The sequence below is a fragment of the Aptenodytes patagonicus genome, chromosome 1, assembly GCF_965638725.1.
Source record: "Aptenodytes patagonicus chromosome 1, bAptPat1.pri.cur, whole genome shotgun sequence".
NCBI classification, from domain to species: Eukaryota; Metazoa; Chordata; class Aves; order Sphenisciformes; family Spheniscidae; genus Aptenodytes; species Aptenodytes patagonicus.
Genome location: NC_134949.1, coordinates 38,224,839 through 38,245,899, shown reverse-complemented (window position 1 = coordinate 38,245,899; position 21,061 = coordinate 38,224,839). Strand labels below are relative to the sequence as shown.

Genomic DNA, 21,061 nt, shown 5'->3' with positions numbered 1-21,061 from the left:
CGCGGAGCATGGCCCCGGCGGGGCGGCTGTGCGCCGCGCTGCTCTGCGGCGCCCTCAGCCTCTGCAGCCTGCGGGCCGCGCCGCGGCAGCCCGACACGCTCTACATGTGGATCGACGCCCAGCAAGCGCGGGTCCTCATCGGTAAGCGGGGCCGCTCCCCCGGCCGGCTGCCGCGGCGGGGGCGGCCGAGCGGCGGGCGGGAGCCCTGCGCGGAGCGGAGCCCGGCCCGGCGGGGCTCGGCGGGGCTGCCGCCCATCGCGCCCCTTTGCCTTTCGCAGGCTTCGAGGAGGATATTCTGATCGTGTCCGAGGGGAAGATGGCCCCGTTCACCCACGACTTCAGGAAAGCCCAGCAGAGGATGCCCGCCATCCCCGTCAGCATCCACGCCATGAACTTCACCTGGCAGGCAACGGGACGGGTAGGTGCAGAGATGGGGCCGCGGCGAGGGGCGGGGGCGGCTCCTTAAACCCAAGCAGGTGGTTTGGCTTCGGAATAGCGGAGGAAACCCTCTCCGCGGCGTGCCAGGGCGGCCCCGGCTGTGGGTGGCCCGCCGTCGTGCCCCTCGCCGGACCCGCGTGGGCAGCGCCGTAAACCCCAGCGTCCCGCGGGGCCCCGAGGCGCGGGCGGGCTGGGGCAGCGGGGAAGGCGGGGGGCAAAGGGCGGCGGGGAAGGCTCGGGGAGCAGCCAGAAGCGCCGCCAGGTCGCTGGGAAAGCGTGTTTGAAGGTGGGGTTGTGAAGTGCGTGGGAGAGCCGGGTGTCTGGGGCGCTGGAGAAGCCGGCAGGCTGGTGAGGCGTGAGCAGACAAGCAGAGTTGACGAGGAAGACACCGGTTGCCTTCAGTTTTGACAAAATGTTACCAGACAGTAGCTATGTGGGTGCAATTTGCTTTCAACTTTCTTTAGCTTATGGTCATATACTACAGGTTATTCATTGATCTCTATTTACTAAATGTGCACGCTTAATGTGTAGTTCTGGTAAATAATAATTCTCTTCTGTAGACTTAATTTTACCAAGTTTAATTGCAAACCCACGTAAATCTGCAGTGTATTGAATCCCTTTGGATTCTCTTGAACAGATAAGAACGCGTGACATGTTTTCATGAAGAAACATACGCATGATTTGACACACTGACAACATATGTTAAATTTGCATAAGGCTGAAACACGTTAGCATACGTTATCATGGATACAGAAAAAAATCATTGTAACATAAAAACGATGGATAAAATTAATTCATTTTTACAATGCTGAACATTGACTTTATACAATAAAGAGCTTGGTAAAGATGAAACAATATTTACCTTCAAATATTCAGTGAAAATTGGTTGTATAATTCAGCTAACTGCAGCTTCGCAAATTTGGTTGTGGTTTTGGTTGTTTTAAGGTACTCTTTCTAACTACAGGACTTGTTTGGCTTTGAGGTGTTGTCTGAGGCCCTTGTAATTTTTGCTATCCTCACAAAGGCTTTGAGTTTAGGAAATGCTTCACCTCCTCTACTTTAGAGAGGGAGGGGAATGTGGAGAGACAAAACTTACTCACAAAGGCTAAGTGACTTGCTCAAGGTCTTTGGAATTCCAGTCCAGCTTTACAGAGAAAACGACTTTGTACGCCAAGGGTTGGCATTTGAATACCCAGAAATAATTAGTGCGTTTTGGGACTATATTTCCTGCTCCTTTTCTCTGCCAGCTTCAGTTGCTGTCCATGATAAAACTACCTCTTTTTGGAAAGGAGGATGGAGGTGTTAGACTGAACCCTGTCCGCCTTCTCTTGTCCTTCTTTCTTGTGCTCTCCTCTCCCTCCTTTGCTGCCTACAGGTAGCTCATTAGGAAAAGATGATTGTAACACTGATTTCAGTGAGAAGAGTCACAGGCTTAAAGACAGCCTAGACAAGTGTTCCCCTTGATGCAACTTGCAGGATGAAATCCCTTCTGAGCAGCAGCAAAGTTGTTTAACCCATTCTTCCTCCTCCTCTTTGCTGAATTACTGAATTCCTGTTAGACAAAATATAATTAGTAAGTGAAATACATACGTGGTTAAAGTAACATCAGTGCACTGCTCTGTTCCTAGAACAGTGTGTTAACTTTCAGATATTTGTGGGTCAAACAAGTGTTACAACTGAGAGACTCTGCATTTGGAGATTTTATAATCCCATCTAGCTACTCCTTACAAGTTCATCTGTGTGTACAGTCAAGATAAACATTGGCACTCCAGTCTTATGGCTGTGGATATTTAGACCTTCATATGCAGGTCTGCAGATGAAGAGCAGGATTTCAACCAGCAGCCTAAGCTACGGAAGGAGTTTCAACCACCTAGTGTTTTAGGAGTTGGGGAAGAAATGGACATACTTAGCATCCTAAAGAAAATGTCTACTTTTTGGTATCACAAACAGTCCTGTTGGTTTTTGCATCCCTTCGAGGTGTTTGAGTACAGCTGCCCATTACTCACAGTTCTTGTCATCCTCTGGAAAACAGGGCACTTACTGCCCCTATGCCACCCAGCCCTTTACATGATGAGAAGGGGCAGGAAAAAACATTAATATTTTTTCTGTAGCCCATAGGGCAACAACATCATTGCCCACAGTAGTGTTGCGAAGAGAAGTAGGATAAAAGTTATTTGTGGCAAAAGAGCACAGTTTCTCCAGAATTTCCAATCTTTCATGAGGGGAAGAAATGAGTAAATTTTAACAGTTTTTTTCAGTGTTCTGTTTTGGTTTTAAGTATACATGGTCTTAGAAGTATCCATTGACATGTCCAGGAAAGTACTAAATACTTGCTACCTTTATTCTGGCAGAATACTTTTTTCTGGGAATTTCCTAAGTCAGGGAAGGGGAAGTGGGAAGGGAAAGGGAGGGGAGGGGAGGAGAGAAGGAGAGGAAAGGAAGAGAAGAGGAAAGGGGAAAAGAGAGGCAAAAAAGGAAGAAGGGAAAGAAATGGAAACTAGTACTCTTTGAAAGAAGAAAGGCATTCAAGATATTGAAGTACTAGACTGCTTTCTGTAAAACAACTGTTAACTAGCATACAGTTGTCTCCTGTTTGGTAAAACTGAAATAATTTCTTCTGTGTATCTTGTGCCTTATTGACCTCTTAACCTTGTATCCTACTTGAGATCTGAAGACGTCTCCAAGGTTTTGGGGGCTGTCAGTAGTATATGCCAGAGCTTCTAGCAGTAGCTAGACCCTTTTTGGGTTACAGATATCAGACTTCTCCTGAGTAGGTGCAGGAGATCCTGTCTATGTCATTACATGGTTCCTAGCCCTGATCTCAACAAGACAGGGGAGTGAGAGGGTGGCTGGGTGGGTGCCTGGCAGCCAGCCAAAGTCAACCCACCTCCAACAGGGTAGGGCTAAGTGTCTCCTGACATGCACCTTGCATCCCTGTTTACACCTGTGGAAAGTGGGTATAAATATCCTGTGGGCAGATTCCATCTACCTGCTCCTGGGATAAATAATGATCCAAGTTGTAGGTGAGTAAATAATCCAACCCAGGGAGTGGCAACACTTCTCAGTCCCGCACTGCTGCGTATGTCTGTATTCTAGTTCAAAAATGTCTGTTGAAAGGAACATTTTAAGGACTAGATTATACCTGTATTCTGTGTAAACTGAAGTGGTAAAAACCCACTACATTTAGATGTTATGTTTCTAATACAGTGGCCTTTGTGCCCTGGATCTATCTTACGTGGAAAAGATTTTGTATGGTAAACAAACAATTAAAGCCATTTTCACTAGAAAACATTAACCAAAGAAAAGCATTAATTGCTTTTAGTCCTTAGTCCATTAGTTCTAATTAATTATTAGGAAATATTAGGGGAAACCCAGAATTTAAGGGTCTGAAGGTGCTGAATACCTACTTTTTCTGGTGAAGTCAGGATGAGCCAGGCATTACGAGAGGCTAGAGTACTGCAGAACTGGATTGTTATGTTTTTATGCACTTTATGTTTTTACCTATGAATTTAAACGTAAGATTGCAGATATTATGTTCTCTTTAGAAAAAATGTAATCTGGGTAAATTGGTAGTTACAAAGATTGCTCCTTGATTTGAAAGGTTTAAAAAAGCAAAAACCATTGGTAATCTATAGCATACAGCAGGCATCTGTGTAACCACTAGAGCTCACTGGTGTGCTTTTTGCTCTTATTCCATATGGTTTTTCCAAAAGAAAGAATAATGACTTTTGGGGGTCTTGTCCTCTGGGGAGGATTGCACTTAAAGGCTTCCCGATGAGAGAGGGACTAACTAATGCTGCGTCGTGTTTCACTATGTCCACCAGTGGAAGGTACCAAAGATTGCAGTGATAACATCATCTCTACAGTGTTTAGGAACTCATGACAGGTATTGAAGCTCCAAATCCACAAAAACCAATATGTATGCTTAACTTTCAGTGGGATTTCTGACAGCAATTAAGTTCACATGTGCATGAGTATTGGTGGGAGAGAGCCGTATCAAAAACAAAAGGTTGATCAGTGCACAGGAAGCAAGTTCTCAGTGACAGAGCAGCAGCCAGATTGATTTAATAGACGAGAGATGAAAAAAGAAACCGAAAGGCAAGTTGAAATCTTTGTTCTGTAGCAGTCTCTGGTCTGATCCGCAGAAGCAGTCTGGGCAACAGTCTGCCCAGGCTGCTTGCTTCCTTTCAGATATGGGAGAAGTATTTGGGGTCAGACGAATTATTGTAGCAGCTTGCTTCCTACTCCCAACTGTCGTGAGTACCCCATGGCTCCTCTCCTGTTGCACGGCTGAACACGTACCCATGATGTGACATCTGAATACTCAGTCCTATGCTGGTGCATGAATGGGATGTGGCCCATGTGACTGGAGGATGCATGTATATATCGCACGGTGCATGGGTATCGCATGTATATTACATGCTAAAGATACATCCAGCTTTGTGCTGCTGGATGCATGCCATTTTGTGATGCGGCAGTGGTGGTTCTGCCCTATGACAGGAGATGTGCATGTGTGTACAAGGGGATCAAGTGCTGGGGAAAGGTCTTTGGTCTGGGAGTGCTTCTGGTCACAAGAGCACAAGTGTTAGGAGATAAGGGGGCATCCCAGCTTGGGATAAGGGGGCATCCTCAGGGCCCTTAAAAGAGGCAATTGGGCCTGTCCCTACTGGGAAGGCTGGAAAGGCTGGGTTACTTCTGATCAAAGAGTTATTGATAACCTTGAGTAAAGCAAAAAGATGCCCACCTCTTAAGAAGAGGGGATATATGTCATCAGTGCATTTTCTAGCATCATTTCTGTGTCGTAAAGTGGAGCTTAGAAACCGGTATATAATTACAGCTCCTGGAGGCTAGTTCTGATCTCAGCAATGTGACCATCAACCCCGAATAGCTCAATTGATTTATCTGGAATTACCTCATATTGCTGAGACGTAGCCTGACCGTGAAGATAGAACGGAATATCCAGCTATGCCAGGAGGAGTTTTGTTTCCTTGCCCAGAGGAAAGCTAACAGACTACCAATTTTCAGGCATTATTGATGCAATAAGGTGCTCCATCAAACATCACTATTTCCCTGATAAACTGAAAGAAAACAAAAACCAGTGAATTTCAAAACATGTAATTCTTCAAAGGAAACTTTTCTTCAAAGAAACTGCTGAACTTTTTGTAAATATCTTATTCATACCCAGTGATTACAGTGATGCTTTTCAGCTTAAAAAATGTCTCGTGCACAATTTAGGTTTTTTTTCCAATAAAAGTATGGCTCTTCTGGAAGTTTGGTCAAGGCAATCGCATAAACTCGCACTCTTGGGATTTACAGTAGTACCTTCACTGCGGTTTCATGTCACCAAACAGGGGAAATACTTTGTTTTCTGACCTCTGTACCAAAATTTCCGTGTGGAATGTGAAGATGTTTACATACTGTGAGCATGATTTTTAGACAGGGGGTTCTCATATCGAGAGCACAGCTCCAAACCTTTAATATTTAGATTCTGCTCAGCTGTGGTATTTTGCGTCTCAGTGTTGTAGACATGCCACCAGGGATCAAAGTAATGCTGTAGAGATCCCACTTTCTTAGTAAAGCAGGCATGTGCCAGCCATCTGTTGTATCTGCTGATAGAAAACAGCAGTAAAGTTTCTCAAAGTTTTGCCGAGAAGAAAAGGGGGGGATTTATTGCTCAGCAGAGATGAGTTACAAGGCACCTTGTAGTGTAGGCTACATCTGGTTTCCATAGTAATTTACATGGTATATGTGTAAACTACACAATTATTCTTTTTACACAGCAGTGTAAAGCTGCGTTAAGTATCCGTTCTTCAAGATTTTCATTGTTTATCCTTTCTATAAATATTCTAATACATTTTTAACAGAAAAGCTTAGGTAATAAAATATTTTCACTACTTTTACAGTAGTAGCTGCATTGTACAACATAACTGTTGAAAGCACTGGAACTAACCGGACACCCCAAGCTTCAAGACTGTATTTTGTGAAAACGTACAGATTTCTCTCCCCATGTTACTAACAGTTTTTCTGAAATATAAAATCCAGGCTGTGTTGCTTTCCTCTTCTTTGTGGAAGTGAAAATGTTTTCTGTCAACATCACTTCTTTTTTACAGACAGTTTCCTAAGTATGTTCTTAGTGATCTAAAGTTAATGCCATTACAAGTAATGCCATGGAGTAAAAAGTAAGAACTAACCATAACGAGAACTAACTGGAAGAATTTTTATTGTATTTAACTTCTGTTGGTATCACGTTTTCCAAAGAGGTTTTTTTGGGTAGCTAAGAGTATGAATGACTTGCTTCTAGCCAAGTGAATTACGTACATATAAAACAAATGTAAGAAACCACACTCTTCCTAGGGCATGCACATATGTAAGGAATATGGTGTGTATTTTTCTGTACAAATTCCACCTTTTGAAAGATGCTACTTTACTTGTATTAGTCTCTTTTATTCTGCTGTTCAACCATGTTGGATATTTTGTTTTGCTGGGGGTTTTTTGTTTGCTTGTTTGCTTTTTAACTGTTTATTTGTGGCCAAACTCTTCACTACATCAGAGTGTAGCCCAGACGTGGTGGAAAGTGCAGTCACCCAAAATGCACAAAGAACGGACAGCTGCATTGCAATACTTAGTCTTTCCATAACAAAATACACAGTGTTCTTTGCAGTGAATTATATGTATAAAATGTAGTAGATGTCTGTTGCTGCAGGTGTATGTTTCAGTAAAAGTAGAAGATAGCTTTATGGGTATTTTCTGTTACGTAAATGGCTTTTTTGAAAATCGTAAATGGAAGAAACACCAAATCAATCACATTTTGGGTAGGTTGTTGAATGCACAGTTAACTTTGCATTTTTTCCCTTCTGTTTGGTTTGTGGAGACTGACATTTTGAAATTGTAATTGTAATAAACTGTGATTGCAATAAAATGTATGTAATAATGTATGTAATAATGTAAAGAAAGACTGGCTCTTCTTATACAAAATAAAGTTGAGATCCACGTACAAAAAGCACGTGGGCTATCTGTGACACTTTGAGCTGAGCTAATTGTATAAAGTAACAGAAGTCCTGCTCAATGAGTACGCATGCATTGAGATCAGATGTGTTTTCCCCTTGGGTGGCACCCTGGCAGATGTTGTGTGTGAGCTGACAGTCCTACAGGGCCTCTGCCTGCATCACTGGTCCTCCCAATCTCTAATGAGACCTGTCAGCCTGTAGAAGAACCTGCAGAAGATTCGTCTCTTTCATTACACTTACTTCATAGAAGAAAGAGCTAAACAGGGAGAACCTGACATGTCCTCAAACTTCTGTGAGGCATGTTCCTATCCCTTCACGCCCCTTCCCTGGACTCACTCCACTATGTCCATGTCTCTCTTGCACTGGGGAGCCCAGGACTGGACCCAGCACTCCAGGTGTGTCTCACCAGGGCTGAGCAGAGGGGAAGGATCGCTCCCTGGACCTGCTGGCGGTGCTCTGCCTGATGCAGCCCAGGAGGCTGTTGGCCTTCTTTGGTGCAAGGGCACATTGCTGGCTCACAGTCAAGTTGGTGTCCACCAGGACCCCCAGGTACTTTTCTGCCAAGCTGTTTTGCAGCTGTTTGGCCCATGACATATACTGGTGCATGGGGTTGTTCCTCCCCAGGTGCAGGACTTTGCACTTCCCCTTGTTGAACTTCATGAGGTTCCTGTCAGCCCATTCCTCTAGCCTGTTGAGGTCCCTCTGGATGGCAGAACGACCTTCTGGTTGTATCAGTCATTCCTCCCAGTCTTGTATCACCTGCAAACTTGCTGAGGGTGCACTCTGTCAAAACGTCCGGGTCATCAATGAAGATGTTAAACCGCATGAGACCTAGTATCAGCCCCTGAGGTACACCACTAGTGACTGGCCTCCAGCTGGATTTGGTGCTGCTGATAACCCACTGAGCCTGGCAGTGCAGCAGTCCACCTCACTTCTGTAAATCCCACTTCCTCACTTCTTCTGTGGGGATGTTGTGGGAGACAGTGCTGAAAGCCTTACTAAAGTCAAGGTAAACAAAACCTACTGCTCTCCTCTTATCCCCCAAGCCAGCCATTAACACAAAATGGGCCAGGCAGGAACACAAAACTGGGACTGGCTTGTACAATCACAGCAAAGCAGCAAACCGAAATCTGCCTCAGAAAAAGTAACATAAATACAGCAAAGACAGTGATACTGTTGTACGGAGGCACTGAGAAGACTTTATCCAGCTATGATACCTGAAATCCACCATAGTATGTGGATTCATAGTCCATTCATGGAAGACCACTTAGCTGCACAAAAATGCTGAGGAGGAGTTACTTGACAAGTCTGTCTGCCTTGGAGAAGAGGCACGTGCAGAATAGAAATGCTTTAGTAAAGGCTTACAAAGATTTGGGGTGGATTTTTTTTCAGCCAAACAACAAGAAAACCCCTGGATTTTTTGCATCTAGTATGAAAGTTTCCTTTGTTTTGCAACCAACTGGTGGAATCCAGCTTCTTTGGCCGTACAAGGAAAAGTGGGCAATTACCTTCCAGCTGCTTCAGCATTTGCTGCCATCACTGCCAAATACTTCAATAAATAACTTAGAGACCAAACACCGCTTTCAGAGCTGGTCCCACAAATCCTCTGAAGTTGCCCCTTAGCCTGGATAAACAGCTAGCTAAACCCAACCAATCTTAAAGGAAATAAATATGCCTGACATCAAACCTGGCAATCTCCCAGCCTCAGGTTTTGGCCCATCACCAGGGAAAACAAACTCCCCAAACAGCAGCCCACTAATGAGAAGACCTGTCACCATCTCTGAGTGCTGAAGCACAGAAACCAGTAGCAAGAGCAGCAGAGCAAGCCTTCACAACGATGGCTGGCCAGAGGAGGAGAGGGCAGTCTCTTGGACCATCCTGACCATCAGAGAATGAGTTCAGAGCTTTCAGTACTGCGATTATGAACCTATTTTTTCTGAGAACGTGAGGAAGACATGGAGAGATCACAACTTGTTGATGGGCAGAAGATAGGCTCTCCCTGCAAAGTTTTCTACTTGCTCTCAACTTGCAAATGTGTGAATATTGATATAGTCAATGGGAATCTGAGACTAAAAACCACATAGGCAAATAATCAAGTCCACTGAACACCTTCAGTAAGGAGTACAAGTACCAACTTCAGCCTGTTCCTTTTAAACTGCAGTAAACACTGCTTTCATTTTTCCAAGTTTGAGCCTTAGCCAGTTCTCTTTCTTGCAGAGGTTCTGGGAAATAAATTGAACTGTTCAAACAGAGTCCATTTGAGTGACCAAGTTGAAACAAATATATTTTTTCCTTGTGAAGCCACAGATACGTCAAATAGCTGCAAGCAGCTACATGCCTGCAGTATTCCACGCAGGGACCTTCAGGGAGAACAGGCAGGTTGCACAGCAGAGCACACCGGCGTCTGCCAGAGAGGAAGGAGGGGCAAAATATGGTTACCCGGGTCTGTAATCACAGGCAACAGATGAAATGCATAGCCATATTAAGAGTTGGGAAATAATTTGCTAGCAGGGCATGTTGACCATTACCTTGGTTGATTTATTTTTTTGGTTTGTGCTGGGGTTTTTTAATCTCCTTCCTTCCAGTTTTGCACAGGAACATCTGTTCAGATTGCACAGCCATGATCAGATTTCTGTATTGGCAAAGGAGCGTAGCTGAAAGCTTATGACCCAACACGTTGCTCCCCTCCAGTCAGAGCTGTGACATGTTGGTATTAGGTACAGGGTGGAGAAGCTTATGCTGTCCCTTTCAGACAGGAATTAGAGGCCTTCATCACATCAAGAACCACTTGGGTTTCACATTTTCACTTGACATAACAGTAGCTTTCCTTTGACGGCACAAAGTCTGCGCCTTATCCTGCCCACTAATGGAGTTCACATTTGAATTGTATCAGTGTGAATATCCTGTTTAGTTAATGGACCCTTTTTAATTGTCCTGCCAAACTTTTGCAGTCAGGTAAACTTCGTAATTTATATAGTTGGTGCCATGATGCCACTGTTACTATGATTTGTTTAGACAACAATTAATTGAAACCTAACAGTAGAATTACAAGATTTAAAACATTCCTAAGTATTTAACTTATTTATATAAGACCTTTATTCATCCAAAAGCAAGGTTTTCTCATCCTGTAAAATACAATGAAGCAGTATAAGTTCATTCAATTAAATTAATGGGGAAATATTTAAAAGGATGAGGAATCTGAAAGTTTGCTGGCAGGAGGAATGGTTACCTGGAGGTAATAGAGCTCGCAGCCTCTCCCAAGTTCTCGTGAAATCTCTGTTTCTCCACCTCTCCCCAACCCCAGCAACTCCAACAGAAACTTCTGTCTCTAGGTTTATATATGTTTCTTGTCTCTGTCTGCAAAGATTGAGGTAACTGCAGTAAGGTCTTTCCCCCCTTCTTGGTTTAGAGCAGGTGATGGAGCGTACCCAGGTTCTTCAGCATTTCTTCCCTTCCCCAGGCCAGAGGTCTCATGAGGAGTGGGAAGCAGAAAGCCAGTTTTGTGAGAGATGGAAAGAAAGGGTTGGCCATTGCCCTTCTGTGAATTGTGAGATTCTTCCCTCTCTGATTCCTTTATAACCACTCCCCTTCAAAACAGAAGAGGATCCCCAAACTAACCCTCTCTGCTCTGAGGAGAGAGTTGTGCCAGTCTTCTGCTCGGGCTGTGTCTGGTTATTCCACCCAGGAGAGGGGAAGGTGGAGGAAGCAGCCAGTCCGCAGGGCCTTCCCTAAGCGTGGTGAGACATAGAAAGGAGGGCTGGAGCTTTTCTTATAACCTGAGCAGAATTTCTTGAACTGATAATCAATTATGAGATTTTGCAACACTGTTTCACACATTATTATTATGCCTTGACAACAAATCTGGTTTTGCTACCCCAGCCACATTCGCAGGACAGTTTGCTCTAAATGCATAAGCATCTACTCTGATGATAATCAAGCAGCAGAGACGTTTAGGTGAAGCTTGCTTTTTATCTCTGATTATAGACTTCCAGATAAGCCAGATTTAGTAATGGTATACTTAAATTAGTTCCTGTGGTAAAGTCTAAGTTATATTTCTGGCAAGCACAAGATGAGCTACTGACGACTCTCAACACATAGAAAATATTTGAAGACATTTCTTTGAAAAAGCAAAAAGCCTTGGATTAAAATTTGTACAACCTGCGTGTTGAAAACTCAACCATTAACTAAACATACCTTTCAGTATATCAAGGAAAATGGACCTTCTAACTGAGGTGCATTGTTCACCTGTTGTCCTTCAAGAGTATGTTAATAGCCTACAGATAAATCATAATTTTCCTGAAAACAGATTTCTACTACTTTAAAAGTCTGCATTTGAAAACATATGTGGGTATTTGCATATGACCAGTATGGTTTGGGCTTGAGAGTTTTTTCCATACACATTTCCCCAAAAAACATTTCTAATGAATCTTGTGGTCAGCAAGTTGTGGCATTCCAGTTTCTGCCACCCCTAATTCATATGCATCTCAGTTTGTTAAATACAATTGAAAGGTTACAGCAACAAGCTATTACATTAAGGTAGTTTGCCTTCATGTGCAAGCATATTTTTCCTAGACCTCTGCATGTCTTGTACTGCACAGCTTGCAACTGTGTGGTTTACTGTGTATCTGCATATTAATATGTCCAGTTGACTTAATGGGCCAGATTTTCAAAGGCTACTCAGCGTCTGTAACAGCCATTCACTCTGAGGAAACCTGCAGGACTTCAGCACCAGTTCTTTGGTTGTGTAAGATTCACAGTTACAGAAGAAGCTGCATGATGTTAGGTCTCATAGATGAGAATTAGTATGGGCTCATGTACTTAATGAGGTTTTAATGTCCTGTAAAAACAGAGTTAAGTCTGTACATACAGCATTATTCACTGGTATTTCCTGATTTTTGACTGTTTAACTGGATACCATAAGACTTCTTGAAACTTTTTTTTATTATCACAAGTGGTTTTTGTATAGCATTTCCTCTGTTTCCTTAAAAAAAAAAAGATTGAAAGGTAGAAAGGATTAGGAAAAAAACCCACTTTGTTCCTCAGAGATTGAAAAGTTTGAAAATAGTTTGCATGTTGCATAAACTTAAGCCCATTGTCTAGACAGCAGTGTGTCTCTTCACTCTGAGCGGAGCAGAGATGGGATCTCCTTCCCCCACACATGGGGAGGGCGTGGGAGGCTCCCTCTTCCTAGCGGAGCTGAAGAGAGCAGGTTGTGTGGCGTCTTCCTCAGCTGCAGCACTCCTGAGCTGTGCTTGCATGGTCCGTCTCTCGTACATCTTAGAAGATCCACATGAGGGAGCCCATATGCTGTGTGCACCACCATAACGGCAAAGGCTGTTGGAGGAGTGTCAGGCACTCTTGATTCAGGAGTGCACATGTTCCAGTCTGGTGTGACTGAGCACCTCATGTGCAAAAGCAGCAGAGCATGGGCCTCACCTTTGCACCAGAACAGCATCGTCCTTAGCTGAGACAGGTCATACCCTGACCAGTGGGTTTCCTCACTGGCAAACTATACGTATGGTTGCTATGATCACAAAAGCCTCCTGGTGCAGCATCCTTGTCCAGTCTCTCCTGTAACTCTCCGTACGACATTTTCCTAAGACGTGCCAAGACAGCCTATCCTCAATTCAGCTGCACAGCACACCTAAGTGGCATGCCACAGTTGGAAAGGCGGCACTTGGCGTGTGTCTTACTTTCCTGAGAGGTATGTCATATTCCATTTAAAGAGTACAACTCCTTGATCATGTTTTGGAAATGTGTTCGTAATCTGGTGCTGCTCCAAAGAAACCTGTTAATACGAACGGGACTTGAATTATCCCCGGTGTATAACCTTAATGGACAATTGCAAGATCATATTTCTGAGGGTGGAATCATGTGTTTGGATTTTTCATTTTTTTCAGAGTCCACATGATGGCTCTGGCAGTGCCATCAGAAATGCGCATGCCCTATTTGGGTGCAGGTTCTGTTGGTTTCAGTAGTGCGTTGGAGGAACCATCATCTCACTGATGATTCTCAGCTTAGTTTCTTCCTCACTCCAGGATAATTAAATTTGAGGGTGTGGTGAGAAAAGTTGACGTCTGCCAATGGCCGGGAACAATTCGCTTTGCTTCCAGTGCCATTCCACAACAGCTTCATCCGGGCTAGCAGCTGACACCATCCCATATTCTTTCCCATCCCTGGTCACACATTTCCATTCTCTTTCTTGTGCCAGTGCTGATGTGGCCGCTCAGGGAGCTGCTCTGGCTGAAAACTAGCCCTACAGAAAGAAGTTATTAATTTTTACCTGGATCTGCTGTCTTGGTTAGCTCATCCCACGGCCATGTCTGAAGAGGGTAGGACTGTGACAGCCCAGTCTTAGGCTGCCTTGAGCTGCCCTGGTGCAGTCCCAGTACTGCAAGCTACAGAAAATGTGGCAAATCAAACCAAAACAGAGAAACAACTCCCAAACCCAAAGCCTCTTCTAACTTGCCGAAATTCAAGCAGAACCAAACAAAATTGACCCTGACTCAGCTGACTGGTATCAAAGCGAGTCCCGCTACAGATGACAGGCAGGGTTTTACCGACAGGCTGCTGTGCTGAGCGCTGCATTTCTGTGCCCTGTAGTGATGCAAGGAGCAGACCTGACAGCTCAGCAAGGTTTGCAGTGTGGGGCATTGTTTTCCTCCAGTCTTTCTTTCTTTCTGAAAGTACCGTGGACCACACTCAGCCCCGAGCTACTCGCTTCGTTTAGTCAATAAAGGCTGGTTTGGGGGATTTGGAGAACCTCCAGCAGCCTTTGACTCCAGCAGAAGTTATGGATTGTCAGCACATCTGGGATGTATTGAGGGACAAAAAGGACAATTTGGCCTCGGTCTGCAAGAGCAGACCAGATTCACCATAGCTGTGCGTCAAGCAATAAATTACAGCTCTTGATCTCAGCAAAACTCTGTGGTCCCAAATGGGGGGAGTTATCTCAGAGTGGGATATTGACTTCTGCTGTCATCAGACTCCCACTGGTTTTTCATCAGAGGTAAATTTGGGCTTGGCGAGGTCCACACATTCGTGTCTGAAGCTGAACTGTCCCATTGGCATTTTCTCTAATACAAATGAGGTTAGGGTCTCTGCAAAACGTTCTTCTGGTGAACTGCCAGCTGCTGGCCCTCCCTGTCAGTATTTATACTGACAGATGATAGGTCACATTATCCAGGGTGAAAAAAAACCAGAAGGATGTAGCTTTCACAAAATAAACTTCATACCTTTCTGAGTAGGACTCATGCCTGCAAGTGTGTGCAAAGGGTTTGTCTGGAAGCTCAACTTTACCCTGACTATCATAACTCTTCCTAATTTCTTTCATCTTCCTCGAATGGAGGATCGCCCTGGTCATGCCAGCACTGCCTGTATCAGAACGCTACTTTTGTCTTTCACCAAGTTCACCTGCACAAAGCTTTTAACCTTTCTTAATCCCATTGAAGAAATGGACCTTAGCAGAAGGAGCAAAAAGGAAAACCAGCATCACTCTTTGCCATGTTCATCATCTGAATCCCCTCTAAAGAAAGATTGTGACAAGAAGAAGGGGAAGGCAAAAAGGACCGGCCTTGAAGAGTAGGAAAGGATTGGTACACGAGCAGTGGCTAGAGGCAGAAGGAAGACATTTTTGATGCGAGGATTTCTCCAAGTAACTGTTGCTAAAACTCAGTGGAATGATACCAAGTGCAGAGAACTGTCTGTGTTCAGCCGCGCAGCCCACGTGCCACAGTGAAATTCAGGACTCGCCTCCTCTGTGGGGTAGGACTTTGCTAGCAAACCAGCACAGAGAAAGGCAGCAGAGTGAGTCCAAGTGAAGATGCCTACGCTGCGAATAGACTCCATCTGCACCCAGGGAGAGGGAGAAAGGCAGTTCAAGGCAGCAGGTAACTCAGAGTCTGGCTGGGCTGAATTTTCTTCTGCAAGTGCTGGTCTCTCTCCTCTGAGTGTACAGGACGTTGAGGATGATCTGGCTTTGAAGAATATTATTAATTTAAATGCTGGAAAATATGTGGGACCATTCTGGACCTTAACTCAAAAGACTGGACCCTGTGAGACTGGTACTGTAGCCCAGGGATGAAGCTGTGCAGACCCTGCCTATGGAAACAGCCTGAAAGACAGAAAAGTTGTCTGTAGAAACTATTCAGTTTTTCGTCAGAAACTGGGGATAAGGTAATGCTTCCCTGCTTTATTATGAAGATAAGTCCATCTTGCTTTGATAAAATCGAAGTATAGTTATGAAGGACATAACTATATGGAGGCCTGTGTGGTACATGGAAATATTACATGGAAATATTACATGGAAATATTACAGTAATATTACAGTAATATTACAGTAATATTACAGTAATATTACAGTAATATATAATAACAACCCCATGCAGCGCTACAGGCTTGGGGAAGAGTGGCTGGAAAGCTGCCTGGCGGAAAAGGACCTGGGGGTGCTGGTTGACAGCCGGCTGAACATGAGCCAGCAGTGTGCCCAGGCGGCCAAGAAGGCCAATGGCATCCTGGCCTGTATCAGAAATAGTGTGGCCAGCAGGAGTAGGGAAGTGATCGTGCCCCTGTACTCGGCACTGGTGAGGCCGCACCTCGAATCCTGTGTTCAGTTTTGGGCCCCTCACTACAAGAAGGACGTTGAGGTGCTGGAGCGTGTCCAGAGAAGGGCAACGAGGCTGGTGAAGGGTCTGGAGAACAAGTCTTATGAGGAGCGGCTGAGGGAACTGGGGTTGTTTAGCCTGGAGAAGAGGAGGCTGAGGGGAGACCTCATCGCTCTCTACAACTCCCTGAAAGGAGGTTGTAGTGAGGTGGGTGTTGTTCTCTTCTCCCAAGTAACAAGTGATAGGACGAGAGGAAATGGCCTCAAGTTGCGGCAGGGGAGGTTTAGATTGGATGTAAGGAAAAATTTCTTTACTGAAAGAGTGGTGAAACATTGGAACAGGCTTCCCAGGGAAGTGGTGGAGTCCCCATCCCTGGAGGTATTTAAAAGACGTGTAGATGAGGCGCTTAGGGACATGGTTTAGTGGGCATGGTGGTGTTGGGTCAACGGTTGGACTTGATGATCTTAGAGGTCTTTTCCAACCTCAATGATTCTATGATTCTATGATTCTATACCAAAGATGTTTTATTAACCATCTGAGGCTGCATGGTATTCTATATGTCCACATACTCGGGTCTTGTCTCAGTAGACAAATCAGTGTGATTTCAGGTACAACAGCAAACACACAAGTTCCTTTTCAGATACACTGATCAAACATTCTATTTAAATAATGAATTTAGTTCTTCTTTCATGGTAGTATCTAGAATTTGCTTTGGTCAATGGCAGCCCGTAAAACAAGACCAAAATTACTCTGGATATTCACAAAAAAAGGCATTTAAAATCCCTGCAGCAGATGTCAAAAGAGAGCAGTGTTAAGGAAGTCTTTCTAGCAGCTAGTCAGGAGAGAGTTGAATTTTTTTCAAAACCTTTTTACCATAACTTTTAAACACTTGTTTGCTTGGCATACAAGGCTAAAGACCATTATCTACTGAGCAGTAAATAAAGCAACTCTCACACAGAGGTGCTGCAAACTTTCTGTCGCTTGGGTGTACTAAAGGGGAAGCATCCCCCTTTGAGATCCTAGAAGGACTCCAGTCTGACAGAAGCTGCTGTGAGATTTCATAACTTTTGAGAAAGTTCATTGCTTACATTTTGGGGAGAGATATTTATTATACGGGAGTGCCAGTTAAAGCAAGAGTGAAACACATGGACTCAATAAAGGCCCAATTACGTGACCTTTGCTGTTTGCCACGCTTTTAACTTGTGTAAGTTATTGATCACACTTTCATGAGATCATAATCAGAAGGTTGTTCCTTGGTAATGGTGTGCTAGAGGAGCTTTATCTTCAACTTCAAAGCTGTCCTGTGAGGCTTAAGAATAAAGGGTTGGAAGTTTGAAGCACGGCCAAAATGAATCTGTGTGCATTATCCGTGTTTACCACCATGCAAGAGGTGGATTAGCTTATTCTTCAGCTGCGAACTTTCTCTCATCATGTCAGATGAGCCACCATCTCCGAGTTTTACATTTGTGCTTTTAAAGCAACTCTTTAATTAAATGTAGTGTCTGTTCAGATCTCCATCATAATTAGTCTAAATACTTGTTAGTGGAATCATTTCCCTAATTGTAAAGATTTTATTGAAATTATTTTACATTCTCTGAAAAGAATTTTCAGGCTAATTTATTAATTAGAAATAAATCTATCCAGAGGCTGAAACTGCAAACAGTCTGTAATCTATGTAAAGATGCACTCCCAGGACCAGTCAGCCCAGGTTTTCACTTATTTTTCAAGCTGTGAGGGAAAGAAAATAATCTCACAGTTTATTTTTAATGTAGATAGAGCCACATAGATGTGTTGCAGGTGCCAGTAGCAGACCTGTACAGCATTGTTTTGTTAGGAACTAACCTGACAGTTAACTAACCTAAACAAGACAGTATTTTAGTTTTTTTCTCTAAGGAGCAGTGATTATTTCCCCCTTTTTTATTAGTTTTAGGAAATTGGCATTTTGGACATCCCTGATCATGAAATCTCCACTGGAGAGAGCACTGATCTTTTGCTGAGTGACAAAAGAATGAATTAGCCCTTGCTGTGCTGGAACAAGAAATAACTTTTCAGGAGAACAGCTTTTACCAATTCTCAGGATACCAGAACAATATGTTTCATTAAATATTTGAAGATAATGAAGGCTTGAGTATCTTTTGCTTTTTTTAATCTGAACTCTTAATGCGATTTCTCTCTTTGGTGTATTGCTTGCTTCTTTCCCCTTCCCCAAAGCAGCGTTATCTAATTTTCATCTGTAAGATGTAGGAGGAGACAATTTAAAGGAAACTTGTGCACCATGTATACATTCCAGCCTGGTTCATGCTGAGAAATGTCACTCCTTGCCAGAGATTTTCAAGATGTAATTAACTGTGCGTATTTATCAAAACCCTAATGATTTTGTCTCCTTTTAGCTTAATTTTCTCAAAAGTAACTCTGGTGAAGCAGTAATAAAATATGTTACAGAGTATCTGTTAAACAAGAAAACGTCTAAATATGGGGACTTGTGCTCTCTTGCTTTCTCTTTTGTTTCTGAATAAAGCAAGGTAGAGAAGGAGTGAGAAACTCCAAGACTTTCCTCAATGAGGAGCTGTAAATTTGTTAATTGTTAAATTGTTAATTTTTTTTTTAAGAAATCCTGCATGCCACATGCCTTTGTATCAGTGTACTTGTACTTACCTGGAAATTGCTGTGGATCTGTTTGCCCGTATGCTGCTCTCCAAGGTTTTAGCCTTCTGGAACGGCCCCACCGTCCCCATTGCAGTTACCTACTGCGTAAAGCGATTGACTCTGATCTAAACCAAAATCATATTTTCGTTAGCAGGCTAATGATGGACAGGAATGTGCAATAGGCGTTTATTTGGCCCTCTGTTTCAGGCAGCCTGCTTTTCCTGCATGTGAGGATGGGTTTCAGAGTTAACACTCTGCTGGTGTACTTGGATCTTTCTTTTTCACTGGTGTCCCTCTCGAACCCCACTCTTTCTGCCAAGCCCTTCAGCTTCCAGTTTCGGGTTGGTTTCAAATGACCTCTTCAAATGCTAGAGCACATCCAGAGCTCAAGGTCTGGTGAGAGAAAATATCAGCTCAAAATGACCAAGTAGCTGCCCTGTTTCCCATGTCTCCCAAAGAGCAGACAACTGCCAGAAACTCAATTGCTAAATGTAATCTAAATCTATTCCTTTGTGGCCTCACCAGGCTTCTTGACAGTGATTTCTTCATATTACTTATCTTTACAGAAATTCTTTTCTCGTGACTTGGGGGAAAGGCTAATGTATTCTGCAAAGATTTCTGTCCATCTCTCCTGTGCAAAGCATTCTTGGAAGCCTGCAGTGTCACCTTTCAAAATCTGGGGCTCCTTTTGATAGCAACTAAGAAATTTCTCTTTTCCAGCTTTCTAAATCATTCTGTTGGAGGATCTGATCTGCCATCCACAGTCGTATGCCACAGGAGACATTAAGCACCAGTTAGTCATCTTCCATTGACAAAATCAGAGATTTTTTTGTACCATTCTTCTTCTACAACCATTAAAACCACAAGTGGTTATTGTTGAAAGTTGCATGCAGGCATTCACTCCATTGTTAAAAAAGTCTTCCTCCTCGTGCATGGATTTTCTTCAGTCTGCCACAGTTTTCTTAACGTGAGGAAAGCAGGCATAAAACAAGCTCTGCAGCGTTGTGTGCATTTCACCACAGCATTGTATAATTAACACTGTCACATAATGTATTTTTCTTTGAGATTGCCCATTTCACTGAATTCTAATTTGGGTCCTTCTTTTTTAGAAACACCAAAATATCTCTATTTTTCCTTTTGTGTGCATCTCTGCTTTTGTTAATCCTATTGGTTTGGTTCATTCCTGTACCCTCAGCAGCCGGTACTGGAAAACGGGCTGGTTATGCTGTCTTCTGTGTAAATTGGTTTTCTCAGAGTGTGTTTCCGTATCACTTCATATCGTTAAGCATGCCTCCCACTTTGGGACTACCTCATGAGGCTGATGGCAAGTCTCTTTGAGTGTCACACTGAGGTGCAAAAAATGGTTTACCCACTCTGTGACAGGACCAATTAACAGGTAAGGCAAAGCTGCCTTCCCTGGCAGAAAAATAAAACCTTGTAGGCAGACAGTTTATTATCTGCTTGCCTAAGGAGGCATCATTATGTTGTTCATTACAGCAGTGTCTAGACTGCACTGCAGTAACAAAACGTGCTGCTGACTTAAATACTCACACTCCTTCCATAGCCTGGTACGCGCAGTACGGCTACGGCCTCCCCTCTTTGTTGAAATTCATCTCATTTTGCTTCATGCTTCATCTTGGAACATAGACGCACCAACTTCTCTGACCTAATGCAGTTAATATCTTGGAGAAGCAATGGTCCATGCTGTAAACACCTAACAAACACATATATTGCCTCACTTTGTGATTTTATTTATGGCATATGCAGCTGTGAGCATCTGCTATGGATAATGCATGCTAGAATCTTCTAGTATGTGCATAGCCAGAAATATCCATGGATCTGGGATAAAAAGGAACTTTTTTGATGAGTTTCTTTCTTTAAATGTGGAAAATTGGCGTTAGGGTATATTTGTCATTTAATTGATAACAGAATAGAACATTCAGCACTGATCTCTAAAATAACGAGAAGAAAATATAGTTAATTTCTTACATCTACGTGCAAAGCTAACGCACATTCTCTTTTCTTTGTTAGAAAAGCTGCAGATTTCATTAGGTTATTGAGCTGTGACATACAACAGTTTAAGCTACTCTGTTTCGCTTCAGGTACTATCATTACTTCTAATCCTACATCTTTCATGCAAAATGAAGAAAACATAAAGCACGTTCCTGTGAATGCTTTGATTAAATATGAAACAAAACCAAGGTAGACACAACATGGCATCTGAGTGATAAGAAAACTCTAACGCAGTAGATCTTGTACTGAGGAGTGGAGTTCTGTAGGAATTTTAAGTGTATATCATTTAAAAGCAAACTGTCGACAGATGTTTGCTACAATACTTGTTAGAGGGCTTCGTTATTTTTATAACCT

At 43.3% G+C, this 21,061-nt stretch overlaps 1 protein-coding gene across 1 annotated transcript in view; it reads left to right on the top strand.

Annotated features, from left to right (window-relative positions):
* Positions 1 to 8: 8 nt before the first annotated feature.
* Positions 9 to 21,061, top strand: part of WIF1 (Wnt inhibitory factor 1) — a 46,502-nt gene continuing 25,449 nt past the window's right edge. The window contains exons 1-2 of the mRNA XM_076328652.1: positions 9 to 141; positions 279 to 418. Of these exons, the coding sequence (XP_076184767.1) occupies positions 9 to 141; positions 279 to 418 (273 nt within the window). The remainder of the gene's footprint in view (positions 142 to 278; positions 419 to 21,061) is intronic.